This window comes from Corvus hawaiiensis, chromosome 1 (assembly GCF_020740725.1).
Source record: "Corvus hawaiiensis isolate bCorHaw1 chromosome 1, bCorHaw1.pri.cur, whole genome shotgun sequence".
Taxonomy (NCBI): domain Eukaryota; kingdom Metazoa; phylum Chordata; class Aves; order Passeriformes; family Corvidae; genus Corvus; species Corvus hawaiiensis.
In genome coordinates this window covers 16,992,817-17,008,176 of record NC_063213.1, presented here as the reverse complement: position 1 = coordinate 17,008,176, position 15,360 = coordinate 16,992,817, and the positions used below count along the sequence as shown (strand labels likewise).

General features: G+C 38.6%; 1 protein-coding gene across 8 annotated transcripts in view; it reads left to right on the top strand.

The window, feature by feature from the left end:
* MYO3A (myosin IIIA) overlaps positions 1–15,360 on the top strand; it is a 123,747-nt gene that overhangs the window by 42,519 nt on the left and 65,868 nt on the right. For 7 of the 8 annotated variants that reach the window (XM_048294719.1, XM_048294683.1, XM_048294737.1 and 4 more), the window contains 4 exons: positions 10,350–10,426; positions 11,690–11,835; positions 13,513–13,578; positions 13,974–14,129. In XM_048294719.1, coding sequence (XP_048150676.1) covers positions 10,350–10,426; positions 11,690–11,835; positions 13,513–13,578; positions 13,974–14,129 — 445 coding nt within the window. Of the gene's footprint in view, positions 1–10,349; positions 10,427–11,689; positions 11,836–13,512; positions 13,579–13,968; positions 14,130–15,360 lie in introns of those variants that run through there. The other variant, XM_048294746.1, reaches the window with a different exon arrangement.

The following is a 15,360-nucleotide window of genomic DNA, read 5'->3' as shown; positions in this document are numbered from 1 at the left end:
GGGAACTGCCTCGCTGCTGCTCGCAGAGCGCTCGGCGCACGTCGCCTGGGCCGCACGGTCCCTGCGCCAGGCTTCCCTTCGCCAGGACACAGCTGACATTGCTCAACAGTCTCGGTAACTAAATAATATTCACGAAAATATTCTTCCATGGGCATATATTTTGACTCCAGTATTAACTGTGTCCAAACGGTTTTCCAAAAGCCCTTGGTAAGAATTAAATCCCAAGAAACATAGAAAAAGTTCTTAAACAACCATGCCAGGAAGTGTTTCAGTTCTTTTTGAGCTTGAATCAAGCTAAAATTCACAAATCGTTGTTCAAGAATCATTTTAAGTTTAAGATAAATGTCCATATGCGGCTCTGAGAGCCAAGAGTCTTCCCACCGTTCCTCCATAGTTTAGATACGGAATAGCAAAGCAAAACCAAGAAGAGGAATCCAAAGTTTCCAGGGTTTACTCACACAAATCAGTCGCTTAGGGATCGGGGATCGTTCTGCTCTCAATTCTCCACCATTTGTTGCAGTGGGGATACTGCAACACGCATATATCAAACCAGGAGTCCCGTGGAAAGGAAATATATATGGACAGACAGATTCTTGCTAGCTGTTTCAGAGATGTTTATTTCTCCAGCCGCATGGCCGGAGCTCTGCCGAGGAACTGTTCCAGTCACGGGACCAAGGGTCCTTCTGCCCGCGCAGGGAACACAAACCAACCAATGGGAACGAGGCTGAGCAGGGGCAGGGAATCCCCGTGTCTCCCCCCAGGGCCCCTCTCCCAGGGCTACACGGCGGGGGAGGGACCCCAACACCGCAGTATCCCCACTGCAACATGCTATTTCAAAATGGGAGAAAAGGAACTTAGATTTATTATTATTATTTTAACTTTGATGTGAAAAAGTCCAAATGACATGTCATTTTGAAAGGTTTTAAATTATTTCTGAAACCCCCTGCCATTTCAGTGCTTCTGGGAGCTAGAAAGCCAGAGCTTTTCATGCTTACGTGTTTTCGAACAAAGAGGATCCTAGAGGACACAACTCCCTATCAGCAAACTTGACATGTTGCTCATGTCTCAGAAGCCATGGAGGAAAGAACCATTTTTCCTCTAAAAGTTTTGAAACACCTATGGTCACATGGCAAGTGATTCTTGTAGCTAAAAAGGGGAGACTGTAATGCTGATGGAAAATTTCTCTTTAGCTATGTTTTGGAGGGTTGACCTTTAGGCTGATAGTCTTGACCAAGAGCACAGGTAGCTCATACTTCTTCAGGACTACTGAAACCTGCTCTCCCAGACTGGAAAAATCTCAGGACAAGCAGCTGTTGCCTTGGAAATGTCCAGAAAAATTATAAATTATACTCCTCAACTTAGGAAATGCATATTTTTCCAGCAGCTCTGTTTATTTCTGAAGGCCATGCCTGTCTATGCATCAAACATACTTTCATACCACATGTAGTTAGACTTTTGCTGTTATTACCAGGAAAGGTCATTGGGAAAAAAAGTGAGACATCTAGATGGATATTAGAAATATTCAAGTACCCATAAGGAAAATAAAATGTGGGCATTCATTAAATCTTTAGAATTCAAGCCTACTTCTAGCTACAAGAGATCCCATGATTCCCCATAGTTTGCCCTATGTAACTGTGGGAAAGGGGATATTGAAAAGGGTTGGCACTGTCCATTTTCAGTTTCTTCTTAGGCACTTTGCTAATAGTACCTAAAACTCTCCATCATTAGATGCTCTGGATAAGCAATACATAGGAAAGATCTTTGTTTTTTAATATGTAAAGCAGGTTCCAGTGGAAAACATGGAAAAAAGGTAATGCAGCCTCACTGCTTCTGGCAGATGGTGGAAAAATACAAGCTGTGTTGCTGCAGTTAATAGAATAATGTCTTCAAGTGTTCCTTTAGCACTGTGGATAAATAGGTTGCATAATTAAAACGTATTGTAATATTAATAGAATATATAGTGAAGGTAGGGGGATTTTTTTACTTTAAACATGCTTAGTTTGCATTTTTCTGCTTTTGTGTCAGTGTTGGGTGTAGAAGTTTTATGTGAATATTGTCTTGGCATTCCAAATGCAGTTTCAGATATCCCACTTTGCATATAGCTAGTACAGTTTTATGGACAGTAGCCAGGGACAACTAGAGATTTAACCTGAGTACAACTCAATGGCGAAAAACTGAATTGGGAAAGGGAATATGTATTGCTCTATTTAGACATACTGGTATGGCTTTGTTTAATACTTGAACTATTGCAGTTTGGAAACTGCAGGTAGACAGAGGTCAGCTTTTGTGTTTGGAATGTAATTGGGTTATTATTTTCCTTTAAAGCTATTTCAAGTCTTTCCAGGTTAAGAAAAAAATAAATCTTAATACTGGTGTTTCAAGATGGTCTTATTATTATTATTCAAAATTGCAATTTGGTGAAACAATGGCAAGACTGTTTTGGTAGTGTATTTTTATATTCATTCTATGTTTACTTTAAAATATATACATAATTTCACTTGGGCAATAATAAATGAAACTATTAATTTCATAATTCAATTGAGTTATTAAAATTAATTTACTGGGGGGGGTTTTCCCCTAAAAAACAGTAATTCTGCCAACATTCTGTATTGTGTCTCAGTAGTGGTGTACTACTTCTTCCTTACAAATTACAGACTGTTAGTAGTGCTTTACCACTACTAGTGATCAATAACAATTGATCAACATGCGTTATAATGCACAGGTGTTTTTGTTAAGTTTTGTTCCATGATATTTATGCCTTTTCTGATACAGAAATACAGGACAAAATGTTTAAAATTCTGTGAATGTGCTAAATAGGTTGAGTTTTTGAAGTGTAGCTGAGCCAGAAGCTGCTGTAATGACAAAGCAAGAGAAGTAAAATCAGTTACACTGTACAGCATGTCCAAAACAATGGGGACAATCTCCATGGAATAATGAGTCCATGGTACAACTGCATCTTGATAATTCCTGGTTTTCTGGTGCATGAGGGAGCTTCCTGCTGGTCCTGTGGGGAAGAAAGCATCTGAAATCTCTGGTCAGAGGCTGGGGATGGAACCGCGGCACTGAGTGTCATCCTTTCACTCTGACACTTCACCGGCTCTCCTGTCATCTCGCTGTGACACAGTGCTTTGGCCATTCCTAACATGACCTAAATGACCATGAATAGCCTTGATAGATGCAGTTTGTTGGCTGATCACAGATCAACCTGGCAAGTGTCTGGGGCATGTGGCATTGAAGAGGCCAAGAAGGCTCCCAAGGACTGTGCTGAGATTGCACATGGCACAGATCGGGCTGCAATGGAGGGAGTCTAGAGCCACCTTGTGCTCCGAGAATAGATTGAGTTGTGAGTGATCCAAGTTTGAGTGTTGGACCATTTCAGTCTCTGTCCTTTTTAATATGTATCATCATTCCCAGCTTTGCATGTCCTGCTGACATTGAAGAGGAGCTCAGCATGACCTTGAGTAGTGTTCCAAACTTCCGTCTATTACTTATTCCAGAGTAGTCAGAATATCCTATTTTGTCCTTCTGTACTTGTCCTGCATTGGCTATAAATGCTGTCTGAATCATTCTGCAAAAATGAAACAATTAATTAAAATAATTTAATTTGAAAGTATTCAAAAATAAAATAATTTTCTTTCTGCCCTTAGCTTACTTTAAGCAATGAGTCATAGCAAGACTTGTATTTGTCTTAGTCATTCTAGCATGCATCCATAATAAAGCTGTCTGCTTCACTGGTTCAGATCAAAACCAGGCTGTTATTGTGTTGTCATTTCTGTATACCATATAGCATGACATTCACCTGTTGCTGCTAAAATGCATCTACCGGGAGACTGTGGCAGAAGCCAATAAAAGTAAAAGACTTTGAAGAAAGCTTTCTTCATGAGCAGCTTGTCAAACTGCTTTGAACCCAATCAAAGTAATAATTCCAAATTTTTCAGCCCAGGGTGAGCAGGGATAAGATGGATTGCATTGACTTGAGCTGTGGAGCTTTTTCATTGTTGAATGTTTAATTCTTTGTTGAAGGCTTAGTCCTGAAAAAAAAATTTTTCGGGGGGGGGGCACGTTTGAATGAAAACCTTTGTGCTGTCCAGTAACAAAAAACAGAAATCATGTGGCCAAATGCTATATCCAGGATAAGCTGTTCACTTGGTCTTTCAAATATTTTCTTCTATTAATTCACATAAGGATGTCACTGGTGGCTTAAGCATTAAAGAAGCTTGACGCTGAAAGCTAGTGTTGGATGCCAGAGATACATGAAGTGAGAAAATAGTCCTTTTTGGCCAGCAAAGACTTCCACTTTGTTTTGTGATGGGTCACAAAATAGTCATCTCTTGAAGTTATTAAGAAATCCTCTGGTCTCATCTGTGTATAGTAAACCCCCATTCATTTTTTATGTGAACGTTGAACCTGGTGACTTAATTGTACTGGAGTATTCCAGTCCTGAGGTATTTTAAATATTCTGCTCTATCAGCATAGGTGTTGCCAGTAACCCAGATTATCACAACAGAAAAACCATGTCACGGAACAATGAAAAGTCTCCAGAGTTTTGCCAGTCATATAGGGGCAAAAAAATCCTTTTTAGGTGTCAAAGTGGCAGTAAGTTTGAAATCTAAGGTATAAGGAAGGCAGCCTCTGAGAAGGAGGAATTTCCTCACCATCATACTGCACCAGATTGTGTGTAGCTGTACAAGTCCCTGAGGCTCTAGAGAAGACTAGTTCTCCTATCCAAGTACATCTGGCCAATTGTGCAACAGGACAACAAATGTTCCTGTGCATCCCTTTCAGGAAACCATATGAAGCCCCGAAGCATGAGATTTGATTAGAATCACTGGTGGTGTGATGCGCTGAACTGTCAGGAGCATGTGGAGGGGAGTCTGTGATCACCTGTTTTACTGGAGGCCCAGTCTTTAAAATGAAAGATCTTGGATTTCTTAAAGCAAGAAGTTGTATTAAACCCTTTTGTTTAAAAAAGATTACATATCTCACAAATGTAGTGAACATTCTGCCTTCTTTTAGAGCACTGTTTGTCATTTTATTATCAGTATGTACCTCGTAATGATTTACATTGTGTCAGATTTAGGATTTTAATTTTTTTCCTTGTATGCTTAAAAATGTCTTTTCTTTGTCTTTAATCCTCATGGTGAGTGAAAGCCACTGGACTTTCATTTCTTTGACATTCATTTATATCACCCTGTATTTGATAGTACAGATTATGTTTGTTATCCCCTTCTACTCCGTGTCTCTTGGTTTTGTAGTAAATACCATAGATTTTTCATCTCCCAGGGAGTTTATATATATATGGTCTTCTTGAATACTAAGCTTTTGATCTTTCTGGGCCTTTTGGTTATCTTTTGGATATGCCTATTTCAGTTGAAAATTTGCATCTGCAGTGTGTGTTTTCCTGAGGGTTTGGGAAACACATGTTTTCAGTTGTAAAACACACTATTTACATCAAAATAATACAGAAAGATGGAGAATGGGGTGAAAAAGGACATGGAAAAGGTGGAGGCACTGAATCTCTTCTTTGCCACAGTCAACTTGTAATCCCTGAAACCAGTGGGGAAGTCTGGAGCAAGGCAAATGTACCTTCAGTAAAGGGGAATCAGGTTAGAGAGCATTTAAAAGAACTGGATGTACACAAGTCTGTGGGGTCTGTTGGGATGCACCCAAGGGTGCTGAGGGAACTGGCTGATGTCATTGCAAGATCACTGCCAATAATCTTTGAAACATCTTGGAGATTGGAGGAGGTTCCTTAAGCAATGAAGAAAATTATTTTCACTCCAATCTTTAAGAAAGGCAAGAAGGAAGATTCAGAGAACTACAGTCTGGTCAGACCCACATCTGATCTCCATCACAGAAGATGATGGAGCCAGTAATCCTGGAAATCATTTCTAAACATAGACAAGAAGGTGACTGGGAGTAGGCAGCATGGATTTATGAAAAGCAAGTCATGCTTCCTCATAACATAATGTAACACCTTTCAACATAAAATGCTGCTGGAAATTCTAATCTTTTCTATTTCTATGTTTTCTATTTCTTTATTTCCATCTTATTGGTCAGAACCTGATTTTTAGTTCTGGATTTAATTTGAGCCCTTATCAATGAGCAGAAGTTCTCAAGCATGCTTTTCTTGCAACAGCTCACACAGGAAAACTGTATTGTCTCTGTGCCCTATTCATTTAAAAGTTTACTTTTGGGGTCAGTTTATAATCGATAAGGAATTTTGAATATTGACATTGTTTCAAAAAGGTTCTGAAACGTCTCTTGTAAAGTCATCAAACCAACCACTTGTCCCCTTATTGTCTGTTAGTAACATTTTCTATAAAATATCTTTATGCTTTCTATTCATGATGAGTAACTAAACCTGGGAGAAGCTCTTTGATCTGCTTTTACAGTCTTAGTGGGGATGCCACTGCATGTGGTTTCATGTGGTTATATACCACATGTGTGTTGTGATGTTTGCCATTTGGACTACCAGAATTGCCTTGGTTTAATACTGTTCTTTCCCTGTTGTCTTTTGTCATTATGAAGTATGAAGGAATTGCATGATTGACGTTTTTCTTCTCATTTTGTATGCATTTCAGCTAATCTCTCTGAAATATTCTGTCTGGATATGTATCATTACACCAATACAACCTGAAAGAAGCAAAGAAATGAGTGCCAAGTGTATCAGCACTTACACAGGAATTGAGTTCTAACTCCACCACTGTTGTGAAGGAAGTAGCTACTTCCCAGTCTGCATCCTGACAAGAGTAGTAGCTTCTTCTCAAAGTGAAGCTTAAGGTGCTAGTGGAAAACCATTAGGACCTGTTGCCTTCAGGTCTACTAAAAAAAGGTGGAATCGAGTGATTTATGAGAGACTGACTTCACACCTTCGGGCAAAGAGATGAGGAAGGAGAGGCCACTTTTTGCATCACACAACATGGAACAGGAATGGCAAAACATACCTGCCAGTGGGCTTAAGGGGAATGCAGTGTAAAACCACTGCTGATTCACATCTGTTTCTCTAGGAGATTAAAAAAGCGTTGGGAAATAATTCAAAGCATTTTTGCCTGTTTAGATCTGCAGGGTTGACAGTGTGAGCAGGTTTTGGTCCACACGCTACCTTGAGGAATGATGGAGTTACATGTTCTTAATTTACAGGAGGTCACAATGAGGATGTTTTGGTAGTGAAATGTACACTGAAGGCACAAATAAAGAAGGAAAAATAGCTAAAGGAGTGTAAGCCCTTGGGGGTAAGGTCAAGGTCATTATTTATGAATCCAGTCTCCCTGCTGTGTCCAATGTGAGATCACTACAATTTACTAGGGCTCGCCATTCCCTCACTGACATCAACCACTAATATGTGCGTACTTCTGTCACAGGACATCATCATAAAGTGATGCTGTACAGCCTCCCAGTTCAGATCAGAATGTTGTCTGCTCAGATTGGGCACTATAAGACAAGCCATTCCTAATAATAGGGAACTTATTCTGCCCTGTTTTTCTTTTCTTGAGTGCTAAGATCAGGCGTAGACAGCTTTACTTGCAATGTTATTTCAATATGCCCATTTTGGCAATGAAAACCTTGAATAATACTCGTAGTGTAAGTGTCCTGATTTTCAGTTTTTATTATTAAAATGGTGCCTGAAAAATTAAAAAGAAATGCAGCTATATGCACAATATTTTCTTTTTGTTGTGCATTGGTACTATTAATGCACATATTTATAAAGCTCTTAGCTTTCATGAGAAAAAATAATTTGTGTGTAATAAAACACCATTTTATGACATATTTTATATTTTCTTAGGATAATATTTAGTTCATCTTGCAACAAAGGAGTAGTAAATGGGAAGGGGAGAAGCAAGATAATTTTGTTTGAAAATATATAAGTTTTAAAAAGCGGCCAGCCATATGCCTGACTGGTTACTGAAATGCTGGAAGAAATGTTACTAAGTGTGGAATTACATCATCTTTCCTCTATACACAGAAAAAGCCCAAGGAAATATCATTTGTGATAAGGCCTCCACTCCATAATCTGAAATGCCACTTTAGTGCTAAGAGCAAAAGGATTAAAAAAACCAACCAAACGAAAAGCACACAAAACCCCCAAGAGCCTAAAGAAAGTAGTGGTGAACAATTCAAATTAAATCAGTTTTTTACTGAAATAAAAGAACGGTGAGGAGGAAAAAATCTTCAGTTCATTTAATAATTACAGTTTGAAGAGGGAAAAAACCCGACAGTGAATAGATAGAGAAGATTGAACACATTAATGTACCTTTTATATTTTGTTCCTTATCTCTACAGAAAGTTATGATTATTTATAAAATCTGACACTGAAATAATAAAAATATAGTTAGTGCCTTTCTTTGCCTGCAGATCTGAATCCCATTTCCTTGTCCAAGACTGCAAAAAAAAGAGCTATGCACAGGGGACTCCCACAACACGGAGGAAGGGAGAGTAGCCTCAGCTCCCTCCAAAATCAAGGACCTCACTTAATAATGTCTGTTGGCATCCCTGCAATGGTTTCAGACTTGAGGTGATGTGTGCTTACTAAATGACATGTTTTTCTGAGAGCTCAGAACAGCCACAGACTCTGTGAGCCGGAAGCTGGACCTCAGACAACTCCTTGAGATGGTAAAAACAAAGCCCCTGCTTAGCTGAGTTGAAGTAGGATTGATGGACTTTGAGCTAAGACTCACGTTGTCCTGCTTTACATGATGCATAACACTGTATTGGACTTTCTGCAGACATAAAGAGAGAAAAAGATCCGGCTTTTTCAAGGCTGGTTTAGACTAGAGGGAGGCAACCACAAAGGCAGTGGTTGCATTTATCTCAAAGGAACAGGCGGGGTCTTCCTTGCAGCCTTTATTTGCAGATGTTGTGTACATTTCTGTGAGAGCCAAATGCAGATATTCAGTGAATCAGAGCTGAACATGTAGCTTTGGAGTGAAAAAACAGATCAAGCTCTCCATGGTTTCTTAACTGCACTGAAAAAAACCCCCAAACTATCAAACCCTATCCAGACAGAGGTTTAGCTAATAGTCCCATTGGATAGTTAATGTGAATTGCTCTTGTTATGAATTGTCTGCAGGCTTTTCAGGAAGAGAAGGTCAAGCGTTTTCAAACTAGACAATACAGAGCTGAAACTGGACAGTGGTGCTCGCTGGAGCTTCATGTGTTTCAGAAAAATGAGATGGAACTCACAGAGTGAAACTGAGTCTTTTTACATTTTAAAGAAAAAGCAGATGCATGTGGGAAGGAAAAATTGGTGAGCTCCAGTGTCAGTCAGACTGAGGCTGGAGCATGTATACGTAGAGCACAGGATCTTTCTGGCCATCCATGGCATCAGCTCTTCAAGAATATGCCTTTGGTGGACCTCAGTGTTGGCTATTATTCAAATCCATAATAGTTTAGGGCATGCAAGCTGAGGGGCTGTTTTTCTCTATGTGTGGACTTCACAGTTAATTGTGACTCATAAATCCATAATGGTTTAGGGCATGCTGGCTAAGGGGCTGTTTTTCTCCATGTGTCATACTGTCCCCTTTGCATGCACTAAGAGCTATTTCCAACCGATACACCCTTGTTTTGTAAGGAAGGAAATTGGTGGCAGGCTGCTCAGAATTGGGCTGTAGCCCACTTGAATTTCTAATATTTCAGTGTCTTTTAACTCAAAACTGCAAAGAATCTTTAAATTTCAGAGTTCACTTACCAACTCTTGGCCTGAAATAGTTAATTCCGTAAACTACAGCTCATATTGCAAAGCTGATTTACAGGATTGTTGCTTTGAGAATGTGCTTTGAGCATGGAGAGACTTCTGCTTTTGTAAGAATTTTTGAGGTTTCACTGTTTTGTTGTTTCTTTTTTATGGCAGAGGAGTTAAGAGATGAGTATAGGTATCTTTTATAGCATTAACATGAAATATATATATATGCATATATATATTTATATATATATATGTATGAATAAAATGAAATAGACATTTAGTGTCAGTACTGAGCATTAGAAGCTGTGGAAGGTACAGTACTCCTCCACCCCCCCTGAAGTCTTTTACTGCTGTCTTAAAACAGGATATAGAAAACCTGTAATTAACCTGTCAAAATATGTGGAGTCAGATTACTAATCAAATGCTCATTTGGGACTGAGTCCCGGTCCTGCTGAAGCCACTGGAAACAAGGATGCGGAGAACCTCTGCTGAAGTGCTGGGCACCTTTCAGGACTGGGCCTCTCTTTCCAGAGAACTGGGAAGATGTGTTTGAGATTCTCATGTGGAGAAGTTGTAGCATGACAAGATGAGGATGTCACTCTTCAGAAGGGCTGTCTTGGATGGAAATACCCACTGCTCTGATGACAGCTTCCCCTCATTCTTCCAGGTGTGTCTGCTCAGCTGACCAGCACTCGTCTCCGTCGGAACACCTCCGTGGGCACCCCATTCTGGATGGCTCCAGAGGTCAGGTTTCAAAATATTTTACCACTGGTACTTGAGCTGCTGTAGTCTGCATTTCTTCTTTGTCTTTCTTCCTGGTCCTTTCACCAAATGAAACAGCAATGTCCTTTTAAAAAGTGTTTTAAACCTTTTTTTCTTACATGTTTGGAAGGATTAAGTTAAAATGGGGTTTATTTTTGAAATTATAATAATAGAGGGAGCAAGACACTGAAATGTTTACTAAAATGTTAAAGAATATAGAGTACTACTACTGATACTTTCCAGCCTTTCAAGCTCTGAAACTATAGATATCTCATCTCCCCGTGGATGGAAGAAGACCAGGTTGTTACTGTGACACATTATAGCTTCTTCTTCTTTGACTTCTACACCTGGAAAGTTTTAATACTATATATCCATACTTGTTGCAGCAAGAAATAGAAAATGTTATTATGAATGAAGAAGATGCGCTGTGATTCTGTGGAGGTTTTTCCAGACTGAAATTGAAGCATTTAAAGATACATTTTAAGCTGAGACAGGAAAAATATTTCCTTATAAATAAGCTTATCTGCTTAGAGTATTTGTGTGCACACAAACACATGCAAGTACATCTGTTTATAGCATGTGGAACTGCTCTGTTTATACACATTTATTTTTATCAACATACTCTGTTCATACACGTACGTCTAACCATATAACTAATGGCATACATGTTGGTTTAGATCTGCAGCTAATGGAATGAAAAATTCTAGATTCATCCAGCATTATGGATGAGCTGAAATGTATATGAAGTTAACTGTTTTGCTGTGATCTAATGAACTTTGTCCAAATCCACTTGATCTGGAAATTGGCTGATTTGGTTGAATAAGGACCCAGTAAGATATAGTGAATTCAGCTTCTTTTTTCCTGATTGTTGCACTTCATAGAGAGAGCAGTATAGTTGCAATAGTTACTTAGCAGGAATAATCCATATAAAGAGTTGTAGGGCTGCTGAGTTTCCTTCTGCTTCCTCAGTTGTGGGATGCAGTTTATCACCTTCAGCTGAAAAAGCCATGGATTTGTACCTTTTTTTCATGTCAGAGAACATCTGGCCAGAGAACGTGGTGTTCACAGATACCTGCTTTCTCTAGTTTAAACATCGGGGGGGTTTTGGCAATTGGATAGATGCTTTAGCTTTCTATATGTGTGCATGTCTGTTTATTTCACTGGATATTCTGTAAGAGATTCCTCCAACTGGGGGTGTACTCTTAAATCTGGACATTTGACCATCCCAGTCTTTTACTCCAACAGGTGATTGCCTGTGAGCAGCAGCTAGATAGCTCCTACGATGCTAGGTGTGATGCATGGTCACTGGGCATTACTGCAATAGAGTTGGGAGATGGAGATCCACCCCTTGCTGACTTGCACCCCATGAGGGCACTCTTCAAAATACCAAGGTAATATCTTGATGTGTTTTGTTTGTTGACAGGTTAGATGGAACTTTTTCCTTAACTGTTACTTTGTTCAAACTTAGACCATGTAAAGACTTTCTTTATATTATTTATGCTAGGAGATAGGTTAAAAATACTTTGCCCAGCTCTATTTTCTGCAGGCTCTGCTTCAACCATGTGTGCACATTGAGAAGTTCAGAGCTGACTGTAGCTACATTTGAGAAAAAGTCGTAAGGCGTTCTCCTGAGTGGGCTGCTGCCACATGAATGCAGGACTTACTTGAGTCCTGTATATTCTGTTACAAAGAATGACATGTGATAGAAATACAGTCTGAATGTGCCACTGTGGTGAACTGGTCCCATACCTGTCTTCAGGAGTTATCTTCTGTCCTTTGAAGCAAAGGTTGTTCCACCTGTCACATACATTTAGGCTTCAGCTTTTCATTAGCTTGTGCTGCTTCTGGAAGTTCCAGTGTTGCTGTGCTTGGGCAGTGCAAATAGCAACTTCTTTTGTGGTTTTTGCTTTGAAGCTGAAAATGTAAGTACCCAAAGTGCCACTTAAGGCATTTCACAGAACATCAATCTCCAGGTCTGTAGGTAATGATCATACAGTAGTAGTTTGTGGATTTCATCCTAAGAACTGGAGCAGTACCACAGCAGCTGAGCCCACATAGTATATATAAGTGCTTAGAGTCCTTTTCAGCCGAGATGCCCAAACTAGTTTAAATTACCTATAGATTTAAGAAATCTTGGCTGACTTGTCACTGAATCAGACTATGAATGCTCTTCTAACCCTTGCTTGCTATGGGAAAAGCAGTTGCAAACTATTGTGGTCAGTCACTGGAGGTAGGACTTCAAAAAAACTTCTGGTTTATACTCTTACAAGTACTGGGCACCTCTCTGCCCTGGAGCAAATATAAGGTGAATACCCTTTTATTCCATTAGGTAAAACCTGAGAGTGATAGAGCAAACATTAAGCCACACTTAAGAAAAGAAGTTATGGTTGATTGAAAAGAGACAGCAAGTCACCTCATCTATCGGTCGGTCATTCCTTTTGTCTTCACAACTGTACTCAGTGAAAATGTCACCTCTGAATGGAAGAAGACTGTCAAGACCATTTCAACTGAATTAACACCTAGAATAAACAGCTCTAACAATAGAAAAGAAAGCAGTATATTTTTTTATAATAGATCTGTATTTAGACTTTCACTTCTGACTTATCTTCTGATGAATGAGGAATAATTAATAAAGAACCAGTTCCTTTGGACACTTTGTTCAGCGATTTGATTAATTCAGTCCTTCTGAGAAAACTTAACCTAGAATTTCTTTTTAAAAATTCTCTTAAGAAAGTATATTGTTTCAGGCTTGAACGAAGGAACTTGCCATTACAAGTGAATAGTGATTAATGGGTTGTTAGTTTAATTTCCTTTTATTGATTTGATTGAAAAAATTACAGTGATTCTTAGCTACACTTGGTAGATCATCTTGATGCTATTTCTCCTTATTAGTTATGTAAAGTAGGAAAACCAACGAGGCATTGCATCATCTACCCATGCTCCTTTTACCAGCGGAAATCAATATCTTTTTTCAGTGGCCTTCTAAAACTCATTACTCAGCCTGCCTTCACACACTGTTTTTGTCAAGTGAGTAGCTTATTAACTTATCATCACACTGACCTTTGCAGGAATCCTCCTCCAACGCTACAGCAGCCTGAACTGTGGTCACCTGAATTCAACGATTTCATTAACAAGTGAGTAACAACTGAGACCACTCTGGTTGAATATGGAACATGTGCAAATGTCATGTGTAAAACATCTTTTGTGGAAATCTGTTGCAACTAATACTCTTCCTTAAAAGGCTTGTTTGTAAATCCAGTTTGATTTCCAAGTGAGGCTCCGTATTTAAAACATGATAAAATATTTCAAAACCTTGACATTTCTTAATTTAAAGAATATTTAGTTTTAAAATGCATTAATTTAACTTCTTGGACTCATGAATTCTGTGAAGTCGTATTAGTTTTCAGTGCAGAACTCTTTTGATTAAGATGGATGTATTTATTATGGAGGCATGAATTAACTCCAGACAAGCATTTCAAAACTTAACTGCAAACCCTCAATGATCATATGTTTTTTTCTGCCAGCACAGGTGCTTGACTAAAGATTATGAGAAGCGTCCAACAGTATCTACTCTTTTGCAGCATGATTTTATTAAGCAAATTGAAGGAAAAGAAAACGTGCTACAAAGGCAACTCATGGAATTTATTGATGTTCATCAACAAATGGGAGTCACTGAAAAGGCAAGGTAAAAGTAGCTAAAAAGTAGATGAGCTGGGTCAGTTTTGATATTTCCACTGTTTCAGAATGACTAGCACTCAGAGATAGATTCAACCCTTGTAATTTTTAGCTGGCAAAAAAATAGCCTAATTTTTGGGGTCCCCTGTACAGCCAATGGAAAGAGAGATGCATCATGATTCACATGTGCAATGAAACAATCTTTAGAAGTGCCTCCCCTTTCTTCTGTGACTCAAGATATAGTCTTAGACCCCAGCTTCTAGAAAGCTAAGGTTAAGTGAAATTAATATTTGTCATTTTCTTACACTTGCATGGTCAGGTAATGTTTAGTTTGAGCAAGTATGCTAAAAATCACTAGTGAGGTTCCTGCAGGAATTGGATCTTTCTGACTAAAAGAAGTGATAATGGTAGCAGAATGTGTTTTGCAAACTTCAAATATTATGTCTTCTTGAATATTTTCTTTCTTCCACTAGTATTTAAGTGATATCAATTCTGAACAAATCACTTAACACCTGATGGCTTTTATTTAAAATACTTGACAAGGTCTCAGCTCAATTTTACAATTGAAAAACCTCCACACAGTACACTCATGTATCAGCTGTGAAATGTAGTAGATTAGCATTGACATAGTACTGGTGTGACTGCTCCTGCCTCAAGGTAAAGCATGATGATTTTTCTTTGTTTTTTTAAAGGGAATATGAAATTTAAAAGACATTTTGGCATTATCATCTGTGTGGAAAAAGCTTATTAAAATCTGCCACATTTCCTTTCACACATTCATAGTAACAATATATACAGCAGTCGTCATTTCTAGTTCTGGAGAATTTTCTATTTACTCTATGCTTTGAAGATAATAGTAAAAATATATTTCTAAATAATTATGATATTGAAGTTTTCTTAGACTTTAAGTGGATGTGGGAGGAGCAATGCTTTCTCTTTTCTGACACCTCAGTATAAAACTATGCATTTGGCTTAAATTTAAGCTTCAGACTGGATTTATATGCTCTATATATTGCAGACTTGACATTTGCTTAATCCAGAAAGATTCTTGAATTCAAATAAGCTTGTTGGATGTCAGTGCTGAGCACTAAACCAGCAACATAATCCAGACTTCAAATAGCATTTTTTAAAAAACACAGGGAAATGATATGTGGCAAAATAAGTCCAAACCACTGAGTTATATGAATTGAAATCCTGTTAACACTTGTGATATTAGTCCTTTTAAAGCCTAAATAATTTTG